Source organism: Chenopodium album, chromosome 10 (assembly GCF_948465745.1).
Source record: "Chenopodium album chromosome 10, dcCheAlbu1.1, whole genome shotgun sequence".
Lineage (NCBI taxonomy): Eukaryota > Viridiplantae > Streptophyta > Magnoliopsida > Caryophyllales > Amaranthaceae > Chenopodium > Chenopodium album.
Window position 1 is genome coordinate 47,470,212 of NC_137843.1, and position 21,789 is coordinate 47,492,000.

The window sequence follows — 21,789 nt, forward strand, 5'->3', positions numbered from 1 at the left end:
GATCAATTGTAAATGTCGTATGGCTATGGCTTTAATTAATAAAATTTAGTGTCATTTAGGACTTCTTTCAAAAAAAAAAAAAATATTGTTACGTCCTAAGGATGAGGCATGAAAGTATAAAAGTTACTGCTATTTTTTTTAGTGTCAACCATTGAAAATTTTGGCACTATTCATTAAACCTATTTTGACCAATCTTTATAAATTGTACCTAAGAAAAAATATAGTATTGTGGAGAATTATTGGAATCTTCTTAAAGAATAGATTATTAATATTCAATTGTTATAATTTATAATTATTGATAATTAAAGATATTATTGGTTAAAGTTTTGCATTGACATACGTGCGTGCCATGTCATTATGGAGCACTATAAAAAAGCAAAGTGCGTAATTTGAATTTTTTATGTTACAAACAGATGTAGTATAATTCCTTTGTATTTAATAAGTGTTACATTAACCAAATGTAGCCCTGTTTTAATAATTGTTACACATTTTTTTTATTTTTTTATTTTTTTTTTTGCAAAAATCTACATTTTAATATTATACTCCCTCCATTTTAAAATACTTGTTATATTTCTCTATGTACGGAGTTTTAGGGGAAATTGGAGAAACTAATAATATATGGAGATAGTGGGGTAGGGAGAAGAATAAAAAATTGTAAAAAGTAAAGTAGAGGACATAATTGGAGAACAGACAATATAAAATTAATAAAATATGATTAATGTTGGATTCACTAGTTAAGAAAATATGAAAATAAAAATTGTGAGATTTGATTAATCATAAGTTAAAAAAAAAATAGCAGAATTTGGTTGATTAATAATGAAAAAAAAAAAAAAACTTATTTAGGGACAAGATTCTAGGTGGTAAGTAGCAAAACTGCAATATTATTAATTTGAACCTGCTGAATATTATCTGCAAGTAATTTCTCTAGTTTCATCAGCATTACTGAGATTATATATAAGCACAATAATCAACATGAGAGAAATCTAAGCAACCTTCAGCGCTTAGCTATCATTTAAACAATTACAAAAGAATATACATCAATTTCCAGTCTCCTATGGTCCTTCCACATCCTCAGTGCAAGCCAATAGAGTCCAGGAAGCTAAAATCAGATTTTTCTTGAACTGATAAAATTTCCTATATCCTCTAAATGCTCGATGTCTTTCCATCTTACGATTCTTTATCTTGAATCATATATTATTTAAAACCAAAGTATTTGCCAATTACAAGAAGATCTTGATGGTATGGATTATTCTGCAAGCAGATACCCAAAAAGGTTAGGCCTGTCAACAGGCTTCACAGTCAAAAACCACGGAGAATGTCTTCAGTCCAGATATCGTATGATTGCATCAACCACCTCCTGGGTGGTGCTGTCACCTCCAAGATCTGGTGTTCGATAGTGGCCCTCTGCTATCACTCTTTTCACAGCGGTTTCCAATCGATCAGCAAATGAAGGAAACTGGAGATGTCTCAACATCATTGCAGATGAGAGCAGAAGTGCTACCGGGTTAGCTTTCTTTTCTTTTAATATTTCATCACTCCCAACATTTCCTGCTGAAGCACCTTGTTCGAACACAGCATTATCTGCTCCCACATTACCTTCAGATGCAAAAATATATCAATTAATGAGACATTTATTTAACCTCATATTAAACCCAAATTACTAATTACTAAGATTTTCTGAATACACAATCTTGCTGTACATCATTTCAAAAGTAAAATTACCAACCACATTATATTGTTATATGTTTATCTATATATTATATTGTTAAGAAATATTGAAATAAAATTGGCATGTTATTAAGCATAACCACCGCTTTTGGTCATGAACAAGCATTATTCGACTCAGCCAAAGAATAACCCAAAACCTACATAATATTGCATTTCAAATCAGTCTAAACTACAGAGGAGGAAAAAGGGGGCAAACAATGAGAAAATCCTTTTTAAGCATCAGGCTTATAACATGATCTTCCCAACAAGAAGGAAAGAAAATACTCATAGCAAATGGTTTGGATAGATAATCCCAACAAGTTATGGAGTGAACACAAATAGCATTACTCTTTAATTTTTGCTCAGCCTGGTTAAATATGTCGCTTTGAAAGCACAAAACTGAGCTAATTATCAGAAATCCAAGGAGCAGAATGTACCTCCAGGCATTACTCCAGTACCACCAGCTATACCAGCTGCTGTATTTGCCACAAGATTCCCATACAGATTAGGCGTCACCTAAAAGATCAAGATAGTCAGCATAGAATCTACAATTGACCTTTAACACAAATAGTTGCATACCTTATTAAAAGCTAACATAATTCACAAAACTAAAATTACTAAAAACCATGTATTAGAAAGTGGAGACATTGAGAATGATGCTTTATTTCTAAATAATTTCCACGGGATTGCCAAAGCTCTCAAAGGTATAACTATACGAATGCAAACTGATGAACAATAGTACGTATTTTATTAAGTACTTCATCCGTTTCTATTTAGTTGACACATTCAATTTAGACACACACATTAAGGAGAGGAGAGAGATTGAGGGAAAATAATAAAACAAGTGGGATACACCGATAAATGCAAGGTATAAAATATACCCAAAAAAGAAATGTGTCAACAAAAAATAAACTTCCTAAAAAGGAATACGTGTCGTCAACTAAAAAAAATAGAGGTAAGAATATTACAAGCAAAACACTAAAACAGATCAAGACACATTTTGATGATTCTTCTTGAACTTCAAGTTCCCATACAATACATTGTATGTTATAGAACAAGAGCATTATTCATTGATTAACATGAATTAATAACATAGATGTTTCATAATTAAGGATCCTCAAAGGTTTTGACAGAAAACAATTTTCCAAACATGGAAAATAAATCTCCTAAGAGGAAAAGATGTTTTCCATTTAAAAGGAAGGTATGCTACATTTTCCTCCCTTCTCCTTAAATACCTTACCTCCCCTCTCATCCATCTTCTCCCTTCCACTCCTATTTTTCCCATCCTATATAATTTTTTGGTAAGGAAACAAAACAAAGGTAAACTTTTTACTAATGTGTTTTATCTTGAAAATTATTTTCCATGGATAGTCATTTTCCCAATAAATTGTTTTCCATTAAAACAAACAGAGCCTAAAAGCTTTTCATTGGTAATGCCATGTAGAAAAAGTTGGCCAATTGGATTCCCTATGGATAAATAAGCGTTATTTCAATTTGTATTTGCGCCTCAATCCGCTTGTAACTTCAACTTAATATTCTTAGTCGTGCTACGGGAAACTAAATGCTTCTCAATAGCTATTCACCAAGACTAATGAAGTTTAAATCATTGCTAACAACAAACATTGGCTAGTATCTATTCTTAATTATACTGCTTTGAAGGCTAATAATATTATATTCCATTCAGCATTAGCATACTGCAAAACTACTTGTCTTTTACAGTTCCTTGAAATTACGTGCAAGTCAAGTGAGAAAACACTGGCAAAAGTGCTTTAGCCTTCAATCAACTACAACCTGCGAAGCTCGGACTCGGCCAACCACCCAGCCGTACCAATGTTGACACGACGCGACCCGGGTACGGACACGGAATCTGGGTCGGACCCTTGGGTGAAAACGGGGGACTCGTTAATCATGAACCCTAGATCTAAAATAGAGGGACAGATTCACCAAACCAAGAGTCTTAACCTTAGGGTTTTTGATCGAAAGTGAAAAACGAGCAGTCTAACACCATGAAGTTGCCGGATTTCTTTGCCGGCGTCAACTGCAATTTTTGTTTTTTGTTATCTATTTTTTTTAATTTGGGTGGGGTAGGCAGTCTTGAAAATTGAAATAGTGAAAGTGGGGGTGGGTGGGAAACTCACGTGATTTATTTACTGTTTCTTTCTTTTCTTTTTTACAGTACTTCTTTTTTTTTTTTTTTTAAAGCTGAACAATAAATACTACTCTAAACTTCTACTTTAACCTATTTTTACTTACCTTAAACTCTATTTTTTTTAAATTTCCGTGTCCCTGAGTCCAAATTTAAAAAATATGGACTCTTTTAAAAATGAGTCCGCGGATCCTTAATATTCCGAGTCTGACACTTGGACCCATACCCGAGTCCGACACCCGTACCCGAGTCCGAGCTCCCTAGACTACAACTGCCCAGCTCTGGTAGGATGCTTGAAGTCCTGGAAGGCTGCAACACGGCCAATAGTTTGATATTCATCTTATGAATATCAGTGTATCAGTACTCTTTTCACAGTACTCAAGTAAAAAAACACGGCCAAGACTGCTTAAGCCTTCACTTGTCATCAAGTACAGGGTTACAACTGCCCAGCCCTCAGCAGAAAGCTGGAAGTCCTGCAAGTGCCCAATGTTTGAAATGCATCTTATGAATATAACTACTCTCTTCAAAGAACTCAGTAGATTAGATTCACTCCAGAACCTTGACAATAAACTTTTCAAAAGCCTAAATCAGGTCTGGTTACCTGCAAGGAACTAAAAACTTCAGTAATACTCTTAGGAGTGTTTTACATCAGCATTTCTTGCCACCAAGTTTGGATAACTCTAAATAGGGGTTATTTCAACTATTCTAAGATGTGAAACAGATAACCCAAAAGAAAATTGTTAATTTGATGTTGTGCCAAAAATATTATGAGAGTCCAATGAATACTAAATTTTAGAGCCTTCAATCACCACTAATTCGTTGCAATCCAATCTAATTTCAACGCGTGACCATAACAAGAAATATAGGATGACAGACTTTCCTTCCATTTGGGTCACCAAAATTAATTGATTAACATGAGCTTAGAAAACTGGACTGTATAGGCAGCCAGGTCCTATAAAACTAGCTTGAAGACCAAAAGAACTGGATCTAATTTTGGCAGATGTTTGTAGATGCCAACAGGGAATCCCTTCCAGTGAAAAAGTAATTCACCTCATTTATTGATGATTACAACCAGATAACTAGGTTTATTTTACAAAAGAAAGACAAGGTATATTTTCCTGAGATTCTAATTTAAAAACATCAAATCTAAAGTAAAAACCTGAAATGAGTGGAAAAGATAGGATAAGATATTATAAACTTTAGCAAAATTACAATTCTGAAGAGGCAGGCATAAACACTGGCTAATAGCCTCATATGAAGGTAACTCCTCAAGAAGATGCACCTTCTACGAGGAAAAAGCAGAAAAAAAAAATATCATAGAAATGTCACAGGCATGCTAGCAGGAAAGAACATTCAGAAGAGCTTACTAAGGAGACTTCTAACCAAGGGTGGTTTGAAAAACAAACATGGCCCCAAAGACACCAGTGGTGTAGAATCTGTAGATGGCAACTTCGTATACCACCAGATCAAGCTAGATGAGAAAGCTACAATAATGAAATTTAACTGGAAGTGAAGTCAAAAGCAATCAGGTCTTTTATCCAATTCAAAGAAATTTTCCATTATCGAACATCCTCAAAGATCTATTATGGAGCATTTCAGGTAGGAATTCCATGAGGTCCTTAAGGCACTCACATCTCCAATATATTCCTAATTTAATGTCCTTCACTCCTTCAGTGAGCCTCCTTATAGAGCAATATCACCTTCTTCCACATAGAAGCCACCTATTCAGCCATATATTTCAGTTTAGCTACCATATCAAAAGCCAACACAAATATAAAACAACAATCAAGTCTTAATCCAAAGATGGGGTTAAGATTTTCTCTCTTGTACTCACCAACCATGAATTCATGATCCCTAACTTCCATTCCTTTATGGTTAATGTTATGTGCTCCTGCAAATCTAACTTTCTCATGCCCTTCTCAACTCCTTCCATCCAAGTCATCTTTAGTTCCTCGGCCTATTCAGAATTCTTGATCTCAAACCTCTACTTTTCTTACTGGTGAGTCATCTCCCCTCACATGACCAAACCAATGCAATTGATTCTCCCTTATAGTATACTCAATGCCTGAAACTCCAAGGCCTCTCCAACTTTCCTCCTAATATCTTCATTTTCGATTCTATCCTACGGCAATCCCACACATCTAACTTAACATACGCATTTCTGCTACTCTCATCTTCCTAATATGATCCTTCTTGAATCCCGGATTTGACCCATATAACAACGTTGTGATAATAGTTGTCTAATAAATTTTACCTTTAACTTCAAAGGTGTACTACAATCATGCAATGCTCCACTACTCCAGTTGTTAAGCCATCCAGAACATGGAATTAAAACTCGATCGTTCAATAATTATAGAACATCCGTTCTGTAACAGAATTTGGATTGTTGTTCCGCAAAACCCTGTTATATAACGCCACGACAAAAATCACAAATTTCACCCCGCATTGTCATTATGCAACGGGGAATCACTGCATTACAACCCTGTTTTACATGTTACATCTTTTCTTTTTTTTTTATATAACCAAATTTTTTTTGTAATTAACTATGTACTCTATTAAACATGATATTGAGTGAATTTTAGTTCAAAAAATATGTTATCTGCAATATATTGGCTATATATTTTCAAAAAATACTTTTTAAACTTAAAAACTATAAACCATTACTGTGGATTTTTTGAAAAAAGATCACACCTGTTTGCTGCAATTTGTTTAATTCATTTGTTAGTTGTTACAAGTCATTCCAACGACAACGAGACAAGGTGACCCCCCTTTCCCCCTATATTTTCATCTCAGTTCTCTCCTTCTAGGGGATCAGACAAGGTGACCCCCTTTCCCCCTATATTTTCATCCTTTGCCTTGAGTTTCTGTCAAGAAAGATCCATGAAGAATGCAACCACAAAATATGGAAGCCTTTTAGATTTAGAGGGGGGAGTACTGAAATTTCCCATTTGCTCTTTGCAGATGATGTGTTACTGTTTGGTGTTGTTAATAGAAAGCCTCTAAAACTCATTAACTGAGACCTTGAAAATTTTTTGTGACTTCTCAGGCCAAAAAATAAATGAGGATAAGAGTAAAATCTACTTTTCAAGCAACACATCCATCAATATGATTGATGATTTGGGTACCTATCTTGGCTATCCCTTATCTGCGAAAAAGCCAAATAGGAGACAACAGTCTTCTTTGCTAGAAAAAATTGGGAAATAGCTCTCTGCTTGGAAAGCAAACACTCTATCTAGGGGAGAGAAAGTAGTTCTCTTGCAATCTACTATGTTCTCCATCCCTAGATATATGATGTCCTGCATTAAGCTCCCCAAGTTCATCCTTGGAAAGCTTGACTCTATCTACTCCAATTTCTTTTGGGGGGGCAATCCTGCAAAGAAGAAAGTTACTTGGATTGCCCGGAATCATGTCTGCCAAGAAAGGGAGAAAGGGGGCTTGGGTTTTCTCAACCATAGTGATCTTAATCAGCTAGGTCTAGCTAGACTATGCTGGATGGTGGACACTAAATCAAATTGGGCTGGCAAGCATAGGCCTACCCCTTCCAATAAAGGCTCTCACATATGGGCTGCTGTAGGATGGGGTTGGGAGCTATTCAAACATAGTCTTCACTAGGAGCCTCTGAATGGTAACACTATAAATTTCTGGGGACAAGTGGCTACAAGCTGATAATGTAAGGTCTCTACTTGTGGGCCCTATAGCTAGCCATTCTAAGAATAGATGCTTAAGTGCCACCCTTATGCACTCTAGATCTGATCTAGAAGAGAATATTGGGTTTCAAATCAGTGATGACATCTTTAATAGACTTTGCAGCATAGTCTGTGAGGATTACAACTTCACCACTAAGAAAGGAAAATTTGACAGTAGTAAGGCCAAAGAATGGCTAGTCTGCAGTAAAATTCTCCATTCTGAGCTTGCTTCACATAGAAATTGGGACTGGAACACCATCTAGGCTGCTCCAACTTACCCAAAAATCAGAACTAATCTGGGATAGACTCCCTACTTCTCATAATCTTCACTTCAGAAAAATAAAAAAAAACTCTAGTACTTGCACCTTATGCCCCTCCTCTATAGAAAGCCTAGACCACATCTTCTTATCCTGTCCAGAGCTACTGAATTCTGGGATGAATTTGCTATACCAAACCCTGTCTCAAAACATCTCTGAACCTCTCCAAGAATGGATCTTCAGCCAAACCAGAACACTATCCCTTGGAATATCATTTTCAGTTTTGCATTAAGGCAAATCTGGAAAAGAAGGAACAGTTGTCTCTTCTCAAAAGTCAACTCCCCAGCAAAAAAACTTCTTCATCCCAGTGCATTTGGGTGGCTAGTGAGTGGTTCTTCTCTACAAACCAACACACTAGATTAGAGCCCAAGAGTACTGCCTGGAACTTCCCTCCTAACTCCTTCCTAAAGATAAATGTGGATGCTTCCTTCCTCCCACACTCCAAATTAGGTGTTTGCAGAGATGATATGGGATCATGGAAAGAGGGTTTTCAATGGAAAGGTTACTGTGCAACCTCCAAAGACGCAGAATTGCACGCCATAAACCTTGCTTTAAAGTGAATCACAATAAGAGGATGGCATCAGTGTTACATTGAAACAGATTGCAAGTTCCTTGTTGATGAACTTACTAGTAATGCAACCACTGTTCTAACCCCAAAAACTAATGAATACAGGCTGCAGCTTCAAGAACTCAGTGATGTGAAGCTCTTCTATGGAGAAAGAGGGAAGAATAAGGTGGCAGACATCCTGGCGAGAGATGCAAGTAGAACTCTAAATGTTTTCAACCAACTTTGTATTCTACTTGTTCCCCCTAGTATTTGTATTAATACTTTAGCTAATGACATTGCTAATGGATCAAGGGATGCAAATCCTCAAGATGTAATTTTGTGCTCTTCCATAGGAAATCAGCAAACTTTTGTAAACTCTTTAAGTATTAACTTATCCAACTTTTACCCTTAAAAAAAAAGACAACGAGACCATTACCACAATCAAACTGCATCCGATCCGCATTTGCAATTTTTCCTCAATGATCCAGACATAATCCTATAGGTTTTATTTTGGTACATTTCTCCATTCTTTTGCGAAATCTACCATCTAAAACACTCGCTCATGTGCACCTTCTAACCATCCAATGTTACTATGTCCCTACTACTCCACTTACCCTCATAGTACTAAAACTAGTCTTGCTTTGACTTAGTCTAAAACCACAAGATTTTTGCCTCAATTTCTTTAATTTGGCATCAACCCCAACTTTAGTCTCATCTTTAATTTCAATAGCATTTGCGAACAGCATACACTAAGGTGTCTCACCTTGGATAGAACTTGTTAATTCATCCAATACTGCTGCAAAGAGGAAAGAAATCAATGTCGATCCTTAGTGAAGTCCATTCATAATAAGGAATTCCTTTGGTACTCCCCTGCAAGTCCTAACACTTGTTTTGATGTCTGGATAAATATCCTTAACAAGGTCAATACACTCGTGAGGAACACCCATCTTAGTCATTGCCCACCAAAACACATCCCTTGGCACCTTGTCCTGAGTCCTATTCAGGTCAATGAAAATCATGTGTAAATTTTTTTTCCTCGGCCTATAATACTCCATCATTTGCCTTATCAAATGTATAGCTTTCATTGTAGAACACCCTGTCATAAACCCAAATTAGTTCTCTGAGGTTCTCATACATTTCCTCAATCTAAAGTCTATCGCTCTGTCCTATAGTTTTGTGGTGGAGCTCATGAGCTTTATACATTAAACCTCGATAACCTTGACCATCCAGAACATCAGACAATAAAATGCATGATTAAACATCCACAATTTCAGATCACCAAGGTTCATAAACCTTCTAATACATCCAGACTACTCAGCAGCTCAAATGGATAGTCTATATTAAAAAACAAAAGGATCACAAAACTTGATAAATTTACATTATAGGACCAGCTGGTAAAATACATACTATCTCCATCTAAAACAATAAGCCACGTGACTTTGGTACTTAGATAAGTAGTCTATTTGGAATTAATGCAGCAAATGTTAATTTATAAAAAAATGACACTAAAAAAAAAAAAAAAGGTCCTCTAAAGAATGTACAGATTCAAATGATATTAGAGAACCAGTCAATTGATATCCACCATAAGAATCAAGAAGGCATTGGTAATGTTGTAAGAAATGTCTTCTATGGTTGCTTTTTAGGCAGTAGCTGTCTATTAGTATTGCTTGAAATAGAAGTTGTGTTTTCAAATAATCTAATTTAGGGTATGGGGTAGGTCAGGTCCACAAGTGGTAACTGGTAAGTACATTATTTGGCAAGTTTAGCTTGGCTGGTTAAGCTAGGATAAACAATTAAACTCTGTAAATGTGTGAAATTGGAACATGTAATCCATTGGCAGGACAAGTACAAGTTGACAAATGCTTGACTAAAGCTAAAGGTTATTGACTCGCCAAAAACAAAAGGTAACTATAATTAACATGTCAAAGATAGCAAGGCCTGGAAATACAGCAAAAGTAATTATTCTGCCAACTATAATGTAATGAATGCAAGCAAATCATGAAGTTAGAGGCGAGCAAAGATGCAACTAATGCATCCACATACCATCACATCAAATTGTTCAGGCTTAGATACGAGTTGCATGCAGCAATTGTCCACAATTATCTCATTATACTTGATTCCAGAATATTTGCTTGCAACTTTTCGACAGGATTCTAAGAAAAGACCATCTGCAAGCTTCATAATGTTAGCTTTGTGCACAGCTGTCACAGTCTTTCTATTATTGAGGTATGCATACTCGAATGCATATTTTGCAATGCGCTCCGAACAAAACTTTGTTATCACCTAGCAAAGACGTGAAGTTAGTCCAAGAAGTATGCCAGACCATACAAACAGAAGAGATAATAATAGAGAAAATCAGGTGATAGAACTAATACAGAGGTCCAACAATCTGCCAAAATAGAGATAAACCTTAAAATCAATAGATGACATTTCAATTGTGGCAGCAGCGTAGCACAAAAAGTTTTCTAAAAGACCAATCACCCCTTTGATTGCACATATAAAAAACTTCCAATGTTCACTTTGGTTAAGACCTATTCTTTACAGCAATTACATTAGATAAATTGATCAGAAACCAACCTAAAACTGATAAAAAAAATTTGCAGTTCATGATCAAATAGCAATCCATATTCAATTTAGGTAAACAAATTGGAAATCGATCATGAACTAAAGAATTACCATATTCCACCCCTTTACAAGTTGGGTCATCCCAAGTAATTGACAAGTTGGGTAAATCATTACTAATTGACAGAAGGGTCAACCCAACCCAAGTGATCCAAAACCGAAAAGACCAAGGTCACTACCATAAATTCTCCAACCCAAAACCGAAGGACCTGCTACTGACCCATACCCAAACTTCACAACCTCATAAACATGTTTGTTAGATCAAATCTACACCCACCTAAGTGTTCTTGAAAAGCCCGTGGAGTTCTAGGCAATGAGTGCTTTGTATCAAATGTTGAATTTGGATTAACCCGCATTAAGAAAAGCATTGGTAACAGATTCATGGTTCTTGAACAACCATTTCTGAGAAAACAAGTTGTTCCATCTAATTCTCAATATTGAATATCTATGAATCCTAAACAATCAATTTGAAATAAATTTCCAGGATTGTACTAAGTAGGCATGAAATCAACATATTCAAACCAAACTCTACCTATACAACCGCTACTTAAATGGGCATCGTCCACAATCTCATTCGATCACAATCTACCGCTAACACTCTTGCATCATTAAATCTTAGCTACTCAGCACTCATTTTAGTAAGGTGCAATGATAACGATTGGAGTCAAATATCAAGGCACAAAATTAACAGATTGATCATTGATAAAGAAATTAATGTTAATTTTCGAACACATTCGATTTACATGTATTTTTATTCCAATCTCAGTCGTAAAACTAAGAAAAATCACCCCATTTTACCCCCACTCCAAATTCAAAATCATATTCAATCCTCATCAACTATCACCACAAACCACCCAAAATATCAACAATACTTCAAAGTCAACAACATCAAAATTCTCAAAATTCCCAATTAAACCAATACAAAAACCAAATCAAAACAAATATAACCCAAAACCAACAACTAAAAACCAACCCATCAATCAAAAACAACGAATCAAACACCAAAAACATAGAATTACCTTAAGACTCTCGACGACGCCGGGCACAACCTCATGCTCAAGGCCAGAATACTCCCCTTCAGTATTCTCCCTAATAACAACAATATCCACATTCTGATGTCTAGTAGGTAACCCTTTAAGATTAAAGCAATTAACCAAAGAAGCATACAAATCAAGCTCCTTCCTCAATTGCATATTCAAAGAACTCACACCACCACCAACTGGAGTCGCCAAACCACCCTTCAAACAAATCTTATTCTTCCGAATCGAATCCAGAACTTCTTCTGGAATCTTCTTCATGTTACCTCGTACCTCGTGTTTCTCGAAGTACACCGGCGCGTGCATAGCCTCCATAACTTGCTCAACGGCGCCTGTCACCAGAGGTCCGATACCGTCACCGGGAATTAAGGTCACCTTACGTGGAGCACCGTCGCCGGGTCGGGGCATGTAGGTGACGGATCTTGAGTGTGACAGCCATGGTTTCGTGAAGTTAGGGTTAGGGTTAGGGTTTAGGCCGGAAGAGTTGTCGATGAGGCGTTTCAAGAGAGTTGGGGCTGATTGCCGAGCCATCGGAGAGAGAATTGCGGCGGCGATTGCGGTGTTGACTGTGATGGAATTGGGGAAGAAGCTTGGAAGACTGCAAATGATCAACAAAGGGATGAGAATTTTAATTTTTCGAGAAATTTGTCTTTATTCTTTTTTTTTTTTTTTTATGATAAAATTTAAATATAAAATAAAATGGATTAATAAAAAAAATGTAATGTGATTGTTATTCGATTTTGTGAGAGGTCGCGTTTGCCTTTTTTTGGGCAACACAAAGATACGAAGAGAGTAGTGATACACCACTATCAAGTATGGGTTCGTTGTATCCATATCAGGGGCAAAAATGTAATTTTGCGTACTACTTGTTATACTGTAAAAAAATTAGTCTCTTTCCTCTTAATAACAGTATACAAATCAAGAATAACAATATACAAACCAATAATAACAGTATACTAACCAATAATAACAATATACAAATCAATAATAATTGAGCACCGACAAACAGTTAATGCCGTCAATTTTAGCATAGAACTCATCGTTTTTAATGGCTAGAGCCATAAGTTTGTGTCTCTGACAAGGAACTTGTCTATGTTTGAAAACTATGAAAATCAGCCGGAAGTACTCCATAGCATTGCTCACTTTTTTTTTTTTGGGTTATGTTTTTTGGGTGGTTTTCGGTGATTTCTAACAGAGGTGGTTGCGTGTTTCTGGGTTTCGACCAAGGTGGTGGCTGGTGGGGTGGGTTCCTTGCTGTCGTAGGCGGAGGTGTGGTGGGTAGAGGTTTGGCAGGCAATGGGAGCTATCCATGGAGGTGGGGAAAGGATTTAAGGGAGGAAGAAGATGAAGAGGAAAGGAAAAAAAAAATTATATTGTGGTATGGACAACTATGAACCCATACCTGGTAGTGGGCTATAGTTACTCGATACAAAGAAGCATATGTATTATGAAGCTCATGACTCATGGGTGTGTTGAAAGGAGCAAACTAAACTTAAAATTCGGACTATGTATTGAATTGACAATGTCATGGATTGTTGGGGGGTTCTATAGTTGAGGGTCATGCACTTAAAACCGAGAAAAAATAGTAATTTTTTTGTATAAAGTGGCTAAGTGTTAGAATCCACCTCTTTCTCCTTGTATCCCCTCCCTTTTCCCTTGTATTTTCCTTATGCTTTGTACTTTAAGTATTTCTTTATGTTTTTTAGGCTCTTGGTACAATTATTGTGTTACTGTAGTTTCAGTGTTCACTAGTAATTCTCCATGTAATCAAATTAAAACTCTTTAAGGAGCGAACAGTTGAATGAATCAAAGCTCCTTACCCAGTTGCATATTGCTTTAAGACTTGTGTTGTTTTAAGCCTTTATAGATATTGTGCTTACCTTGTTTTAAAACATCCCTACCAAACCAAGAGAACCACAAAGACGCTTCACTTCGTCGGTTCCACTTGTGCCTGCTTCAAAATAACGGCTATCACAAGCCCCGACCTCGCATCCGTTGTAGACACGTGCCTTATTGAGATACACTTGGTCTGTGTTGCTGTGTGCTCACGTACCTTTCCACTCTAGGCTTGCGTTCTTGTCGCCAAAAGACACGAGCGCGCCACACGATTCAGTGTTAAAACACTCAAACCGTGATAGTTGGTATCAGAGCCGAGGCCCCCTCTAGAGACGCCAAGCATGGTGATACTTGAACATGTTGATACGTGGGAAGAAACAATTGCCTAGCTCGAAGGCAAGTCAGAATTTTAGGCTATACTCGAAGAAAGAGTACCAAAACTCGAAGATATAGTGATAAAGCAAGCTGAATAAATGGAGAAGCTTGCGTCAACGGTGGATGGGTTGACGGAGCAGCTCAATTTCGTACAAGGAGTAGCGGACGAAGCTCAAGACAAATGTTGTTTAGGGTAAAAATACCTAGACACGTGGTCCAATCAGAAAGGGACACGTGTATATCTTGGATGGGTCCAATGTGGACCTCTCCTTGGCTGACACGTGTCAAGGCTCAGATAACAGCTGGAATAGCGGCCTTCAAGGCCCAATTTCCAAGAGCGCCGTTTTTAGGTCATCTTGACCTAATGAAGGGCACTTTTCCCAACGACCCTATAAATAGGGAGATTTCCCCCATTTTGGGGACACAATACATTTATTACAACCCTACATTCTCTCACATCAGAGAAAACACCTGATCTCGAAATCCGAGAAGATCTCATTTTTACCTTTTCCGCACCTTCTTGTATTCTTCGATCGATTCTAACTTGATCATCGGAGGCGGAGCTCCTACCAACCGGAGTCTCCGCGTTTTGCAAGTATAGAGCGCGCCAGACCAATCTTCGAGTTGTAACTATCTCGAGGGACAAAAACACCCAAAACATTTGGCGCCATTTGTGGGGAGAGTACCTCTAAGATGGTTTAAGATTCTGTACCGCCACCTGATCCCAACGGGCCTACGGCCGACGGGGAGGTCCATACGGACCATGATTCAGATAAACGACTGTGAAGTCAAAACTTATGTGGCCAGGGAACACCTAGGCGGCAAGGGGTCAGGTTCTAGTCACCCGAGACGAACTCATGAAATTCATGACAAGTTTCAAGGGTGAAATCAAGGACCTAATTAATAAGAGGACGGCTGGATCTAGCAAGGGTCAGTCGGCCAAGAAGACTCCTCAAGCTGAGAGGAGGAAGTCAGTCAGAGACAGGCAGCCTACTCCACATCCAAAGGAGAAGACTATGCCTGTCACTTGACTGGTCCAAGATCCTTCTGCCCCAGACGGGCAAAAGGAAGGTCATCTGAGCTGTTCAGCCGGATGGCAGCAAGAAGACCTTATCCGATGCTTGACACATTATCGAGCATAACCGGAGCCAACAACTATATGAGTCAGCCTCTACATCAAGCTTTCCAGACATCTTCAAAAATACATCTACAAGGAACTCTCAATCCTTGCATGAGAGCCATACAGGCGGCAAGTCCGTCCATACTGGCCCTCAGATGATTGGGGCAGTCCCGTATGTGCCCCAAATGCCATACGGGCAGTATGTCCCACCATTCATGCAGCCGGCCCTCTTCGGAGGTCAGGCAGCACACAATGTCTAGCCCCTAGACCGGCAGCTCCGTCTACTCAGACTTGGTGAACAAACCTCTGGGTTCACCAAGGAGATAACCAAGGGGGCACAGCCGGCCAAGGTTAAGAATGTCTTGGTAGGTGCCTATAATGGTACCACCAACCCTGAGGACCACCTTATGGCCTACACCAACCTTATGCACATGCAGGGGTTGGAAGACGCTATATGGTGCCGATGCTTTCCGGCTACCTTGAAGGGTATAGCCCAACAATGGTTTGGAAACTTGCCAGCCGGATGCATTGATAGCTTCAGAAGGCTTGCCTTCCTTTTTGCTTCCAACTTCTCGATGAACATCCCTGGTTTTACGGCTTCAGTCCGGTAACCGAGAGCGAATTTTTCAATTCCTCTGGTTACAGCGAGTTGGACCCTAAGAAAACAAGTCTCGACTTGAGCACCATACGGTAGGGAGAGAGATAAAGACTTCGCTCCTATGTTAGGCGGTTCAATCTGGTGAGAATCCAAATACAAGGGCTGTCTGACGAGGTAGCTTATACAGACTTCTTCAAGGGTCTGAAGGATGGGTCAACCTTTAAGTTTGACCTCGTCCGGAAGAGGGTTTTCACCCTCCAAGAGGCGTTGATGGAGGCGGAGAGCTTTATTCAAGCCACCGACCTCTGCTCGTCCAGCCATTAGTTAGGCTCTAAAAAGTCTGACAAACAAAAAGAGAGTCGGTCTGCTCAGCCGGCTCAGAAAGCTGAAGAGAGCAAAAAGAGAAAAGAAGTCTGGGCGATTGATGAATCTGATCAGCCAACCCAGAAGAAAAAGAAAGAATTCAAACTGTAAGCCCCAAGGTACGAGTTTAATAAAGACTGCTACTCCATCCTCATGGAGATAAAGGACCGGCTGACCATCGAGAAGCCAAATCCAATGAAGAGTTCCGTCCAGTCACAGAACAAAAGTAATACCGTCATTTCCATGAGAAAGTCGGCCATGACACAACGACTGCTATAGCCTCAAGCAGATGTTGGACCGTCTGACTGACAAGGGGGTCCTGAAGTCATACATCTTGAAATCCAAAGCTACTGTCAAGACGAATCCTGGACAGTTGTCCAAGAGTGTCCAGCCTGCTAGTAGCTTGACACTGACAAATAGCCGGTCTACACCATAGCAGGCGGATTCACAAGCGGTGGCCCGACCATTCAGGGCACCAAGGATCATCTGAAGAAGATGATCCATGCTGTTGATGAGGGTCAGGCGTCTGCCAGCGGTACCTTCCCAGACGTCCTCATCACTGAGAAGGATCGGGGCAAAGTCCGCTGGCCGCATGACGACCCAGTTGTCATTGAATGTAAGGTCGCCAACCAACTGGTTGGTCGGATCCTTATAGACATGGGTAGCTCCTCTGACCTCATCAGCTACAAGTGTCTGTCCAAGCTGAATTACAAAATGGACAACCTGCGCAACGTCTCCCACCCTCTTGTTGGTTTTAGGGGAGGGGTCGTGCACCCAGTCGGACAAATTGACTTACCCATCCGACTGGGGGAGAAGGGAAAAGGGCGACATATGATTGTCCGATTTAAGTGGTTGAGGAGCTGACCGCCTACAACATTATTCTGGGTCGTCCCGCTCTGAACGAGTGCAAGGCCGTCATCATCCCAACTCTCATGTTGCTAAAATATGAAAAGGATGATGGCTTTGTTGGCTCCCTAAACGGGGATCAAAAGACGGCAAGGGAGTGCTATCTCTCAGACGCCAAACCAACGGCTACAGCAGCCGGCCTTATGAAGGAGCCAATAGACCTTGACGATGTCAAGGACTCTGACCCAGCCCCACCAGCAGCCGGAAAGAAAAGAAAGGCTAATCAGCTGGTGGAGGTAAAGAAAGAGAAGAAATAGTAATCACTGACCGAGGAACGGTCTAATGAACTCCGTCCCCAGCAGGCTGGTGGTCACATTGATATTCCTCTAGATGATAGCCGTCTAGAGCGAATTGTTAAGGTGGGGACGGATGCTTTTGAAAAGTTGGGTGCAGGCTTGCACCTTCTGCTGAAGGAGTTCAAAGACATTTTTGCCTTTGAAGTGGAAGAGATGCCAGACATCAACCCGAATCCCGCTGTCCACAAACTCGCTGTTGATCCAAAAAAGAAGCCCATTCGACAAAAGAAAAGAAATCACGACTAGGAGAGAAGTCAGGCGGCAGCTGCCGAAGTCAAAAAGCTGTTAGACGCTGGGTTCATTTGTCCATGTAACTTCCCATATTGGGTTGCAAACGTTGTCTTGTAAAGAAGCTGAATGGTACCTAGCGCATATGTGTAGATTACACTGATTTGAAGAAGGCATGTCCAAAGGACAGTTACCCGCTTCCGAAGATCGATAATTTGGTCGACTCTACAGCCGGGCATGCCTTGATGAGTTTTATGGATGCCTACTCAGACTTCCACCAGATACCCTTGTGGAAAAAAGATCAAGAGAAGACGGTTTTCGTCACTGATCAGGGGTTATTCTATTATACTGTGATGTCGTTTGGCTTGAAGAATGCGCCTGCTACTTTCCAACCGATGATTAATACTGTCTTCATTAATCAGATTGGGAGGAATGTAGAGGCGTTAATTAATGACATGATAGCCAAATCCAAGCAACAGACGGATCATCTTGCTGACCTCCGAGAAACTTTCACCACACTCAGGCGGCACAAGGTCATGCTCAATCCCAAAAAGTGTGTCTTTGGTGTTGAGTCTGGGAAGTTTCTCGAATTTATCAAAGGGGATAGAGGCCAACCCAGAAAAGATACAGGCGGTAATAGACATGAAGTCACCCCGTACTGTAAGGGAAGTTCAGAAACTTATCGGTTGTCTGGCGGCTTTGGGGAGATTCCTCAGCCGGTCAGGTGACAAGTGCCTCTACTTCTTCCAAGCGATCAGAAAGAAGACAAGGTTTGAATGGGGGGATGATGCTGAGGCGACCTTTTAGAAATTGAAAGAACATTTACACTCTTTGCCAAGGCTTGTTAGTTCTCTGCCCAAAGAGATGCTTTACATGTACTTAGCCGTCTTAGATCATGCCCTCAGTGTTGTTCTCCTTACTATGAGAGACGACATTTAGCTCCCGGTCTATTTCATTAGCCATGTACTCAGGAATGCTGAGCTACGTTACCCCATGGTTGAAAATTTTGGCCTTGCTCTTTACATGGCTGTCAAGAAGTTAAAACCTTACTTCCTAGCACATCCGGTTGTGGTCTACACAAACAACCTCTCAAGTGGCCAATGACAACCTTAGAGTCATCTGGTAGGATGCTTAAATGGGCTATTGAAATGCAAAGTATTAAAATCACTTTTGAACCGAGAAAGGCAGTGAAGGGTCATGAATTTGCCGACTTCATTGTCGAGATGACAAGGCCAGTTGCATCGGACAATCTTGATCAGGTTTGGAAAGTGTATGTAGACGGGAGCTCTACCATGAACGGCAGTGGTGCAGGCATAATCTGTCAGTCTCCTGAAGGGGACAAATATGAGTATGCACTACGGTTCAGGTTCCAGGCCTCAAACAATGAGGCAGAATATGAAGCCCTGCTAGCCGGTATCCGCATGTGTAAGGCGGGAGAGGCAACAAAAATTGACGCCTGCTCTGATTCTCATTTGGTCGTTAGCCAATACCATGGTGACTATGAGGCCACCCATCCGGCTATGATCAAATACCTTCAGGCGGTCAAAACTGAAGCTGGGACACTAGAAGAATTCCATCTGAGTCAAGTGCCCAGGTCTGAAACAATCAGGCGAATGCACTGTCAAAATTGACATCCTTCACCTCCTGCGATACGCTTCAGTCAGTCTTCTGGGAAGTTATAGAAAAACGAAGTATTACAGAAGAAGAGCCCATTGAAGTACTTGACTGAAGCTCTACCTGGATGGATGGCATCCGGGCTTAACTTCAAGACTGCACGCTCCTTGACTCACCACAAGAAGTGGTTGTCATGAAAAAATGAGCTGCAAACTTCGAGATAAGAAACGGAGAACTCTTCAAGGCAGGATTCTTAAAGCCTCTGTTGAAGTGTGTTACCCCAGAAAAGGGGCAGGAAGTTCTCGAAAAATTGCATGAGGGATACTGCGCCTCTCACATAGGCGGTAGATCCTTGGTTGTCAGGGCCAGACGACAGGGTTACTTCTGGTCCACTTTTGAGTCAGATGCCATGGAGATGGTTAAAAAATATAACAAGTGCCAAAGGTTTGGCAAGCTCATCCATCAGTTGGCCACTGACCTGACAGCAATCCATAGCCCAGTCCCGTTAGCTAAATGGGGAATGGACATCTTGGGACCGTATACGCCTGCGCCAGGCAAAAAACGGTACATTATAGTGGTTGTGGACTATTTTACCAAGTGGGTAGAGGCAGAGGCGGTCAAGAACATCAAAATAAAGGATGTTATCTCTTTCATCTGGTAGAATATCATCACCTGGTTTAGGGTACCTATGTCTATGGTTTTTGACAATGACTCTCAGATTGAAACGCCTCAGCTCAAAACTTGGTTAGGAGATCAAGGGATCTCACATTGCTTTGCATCAGTCGGCCGACCCCAAGCAAATGGCCAAGTTGAAGCCTTTAATAAACTCATCTCAGATGGCATTAAAAAAAAATAGAAAAAACCGGTAGCTTATGGGCAGAAGAATTAATTCACGTCCCGTGGGCCATCCGGACAACTAAAAAAGGGGCAACTGGTGAAACCCCATTTCTCATGGTTTACGGTGCTAAAGCCGTTTTTCCCATCGAGCATTATGAGCCGACTCTACGAGTCATGCTATATGATGAAGAGGCAAACTAGGAGGCCATGCGGCTAGCATTGGACTCACTCCCGGAGCACAGGGGCAATGATGCCTTGCGTCATGAGATTTACCGTCTGAGAATGACCCGTGCCTACAACAAAAGAGTACACAAACGACTCATGAAAGAGGGTGACTTTGTGTTACGGAAAATGGAGGCAATCGGTAGGGCCAATGAGTAGGGAAAGTTTAATCCTAATTGGAAAGGTCCCTACCGGATTTATGAGGAAGTAAGGAACAACACCTACCGCCTGGAGATCCCAAACGGTAGGCAGCTGCCCAGAACTTGGAATGTAGACAACTTAAAAAATTACTACTTCTAAGAATTGTAAATTTTTGTAAATGGAAAGCCAATCAATGAAAAAGTTGCCTTTTGTTTTCAATTCTGATATTTATTTATATACATGTGCAATGTTTCAAACACCGCCTGAACGATGTATAGACGGTCAATTTTCACGAACTAGATTTAAATTAAGTTAAAAACTTAGTAGCTAATGTCCAAAGAGAGATGAGGCCAATGGCCGGATGATAAACTAAGTTAAAAACTTAGTAGCTAAATAAATGTCCAAGAGACGTGAGGCTAATGGCCAGATGATAATTTATTTTTTAAATTCGACTACTCCAACATGAGTAAGGCGTCCGGCGACGCCCATCCAGGTGGAATCGTCGTAGAGGGCATCTCCCATTTGGGTGACACAGTGCTCTACAAACGCATGCAGACAACAAAGATTGAATGACCTAATTGGTCAAATCATAGCCGTCTGACCAGGATAATCTAAAGAACGACCAAGTTTACGAAAACTGGATGTCCAAAGACATCAGCCGGTTGCCAGCCGAAGTTCTAACTTGCAAATGCGACCCAAACAAAATACAGCCCACCCACACAAAGTTTACAGAAAAACTGTCACTTCTCAATAACCATATTTCTTTAAAATATAATTTTTTAAAATAAGAAATCATGTAGTCATTTCAAAATTAATTTTTTGAATTTAATTTCTCCCCTGTGTGATTTTCTCTCTTTAACAATCAAACAAAGTTCATTCTCTCTCCACTATATGATTTTATCTCACTTAAAATCTGAAAAAAAAACAAGTACGGATATTCGAGAAGAGATGAAAAATCAAACTAATTTTTCCAATAAAAGGTAATTTTTTGTGAATATCATTTTGTTCGAATTTAAGTGAATATCACTAATTTTTGTTCGAATTTATGTTAATATAACCTATTTTTGTTTGAATATTATTCGATACTCTGTTGTTCGACGTTTTAATGGAATTATTAAAAAATTAGTGAAATCAAACCGATACCTTATATTCATAATTTTTTTTGAAATGTTCGTAATTTTAATATTTATT

The 21,789-nt window shown here is 39.6% G+C and overlaps 1 protein-coding gene across 2 annotated transcripts; it reads right to left on the reverse strand.

The window, feature by feature from the left end:
* Positions 1–865: 865 nt before the first annotated feature.
* Positions 866–12,738, reverse strand: LOC145562483 (isocitrate dehydrogenase [NAD] regulatory subunit 1, mitochondrial-like). Of its 2 annotated transcripts, none has more exons than XM_081622783.1 (4): positions 12,045–12,738; positions 10,447–10,674; positions 2,145–2,223; positions 866–1,596 (listed from the first exon to the last, which is right to left on the reverse strand). In XM_081622783.1, exons 1-4 carry the CDS (start codon positions 12,591–12,593, stop codon positions 1,322–1,324), a joined length of 1,131 nt encoding a protein of 376 aa, XP_081478909.1. In that variant the 5' UTR covers positions 12,594–12,738; the 3' UTR covers positions 866–1,321. The 2 variants fall into 2 exon arrangements, with proteins under 2 accessions (XP_081478909.1, XP_081478908.1); XM_081622782.1 differs by having other exon boundaries at positions 10,447–10,686.
* Positions 12,739–21,789: the final 9,051 nt, after the last annotated feature.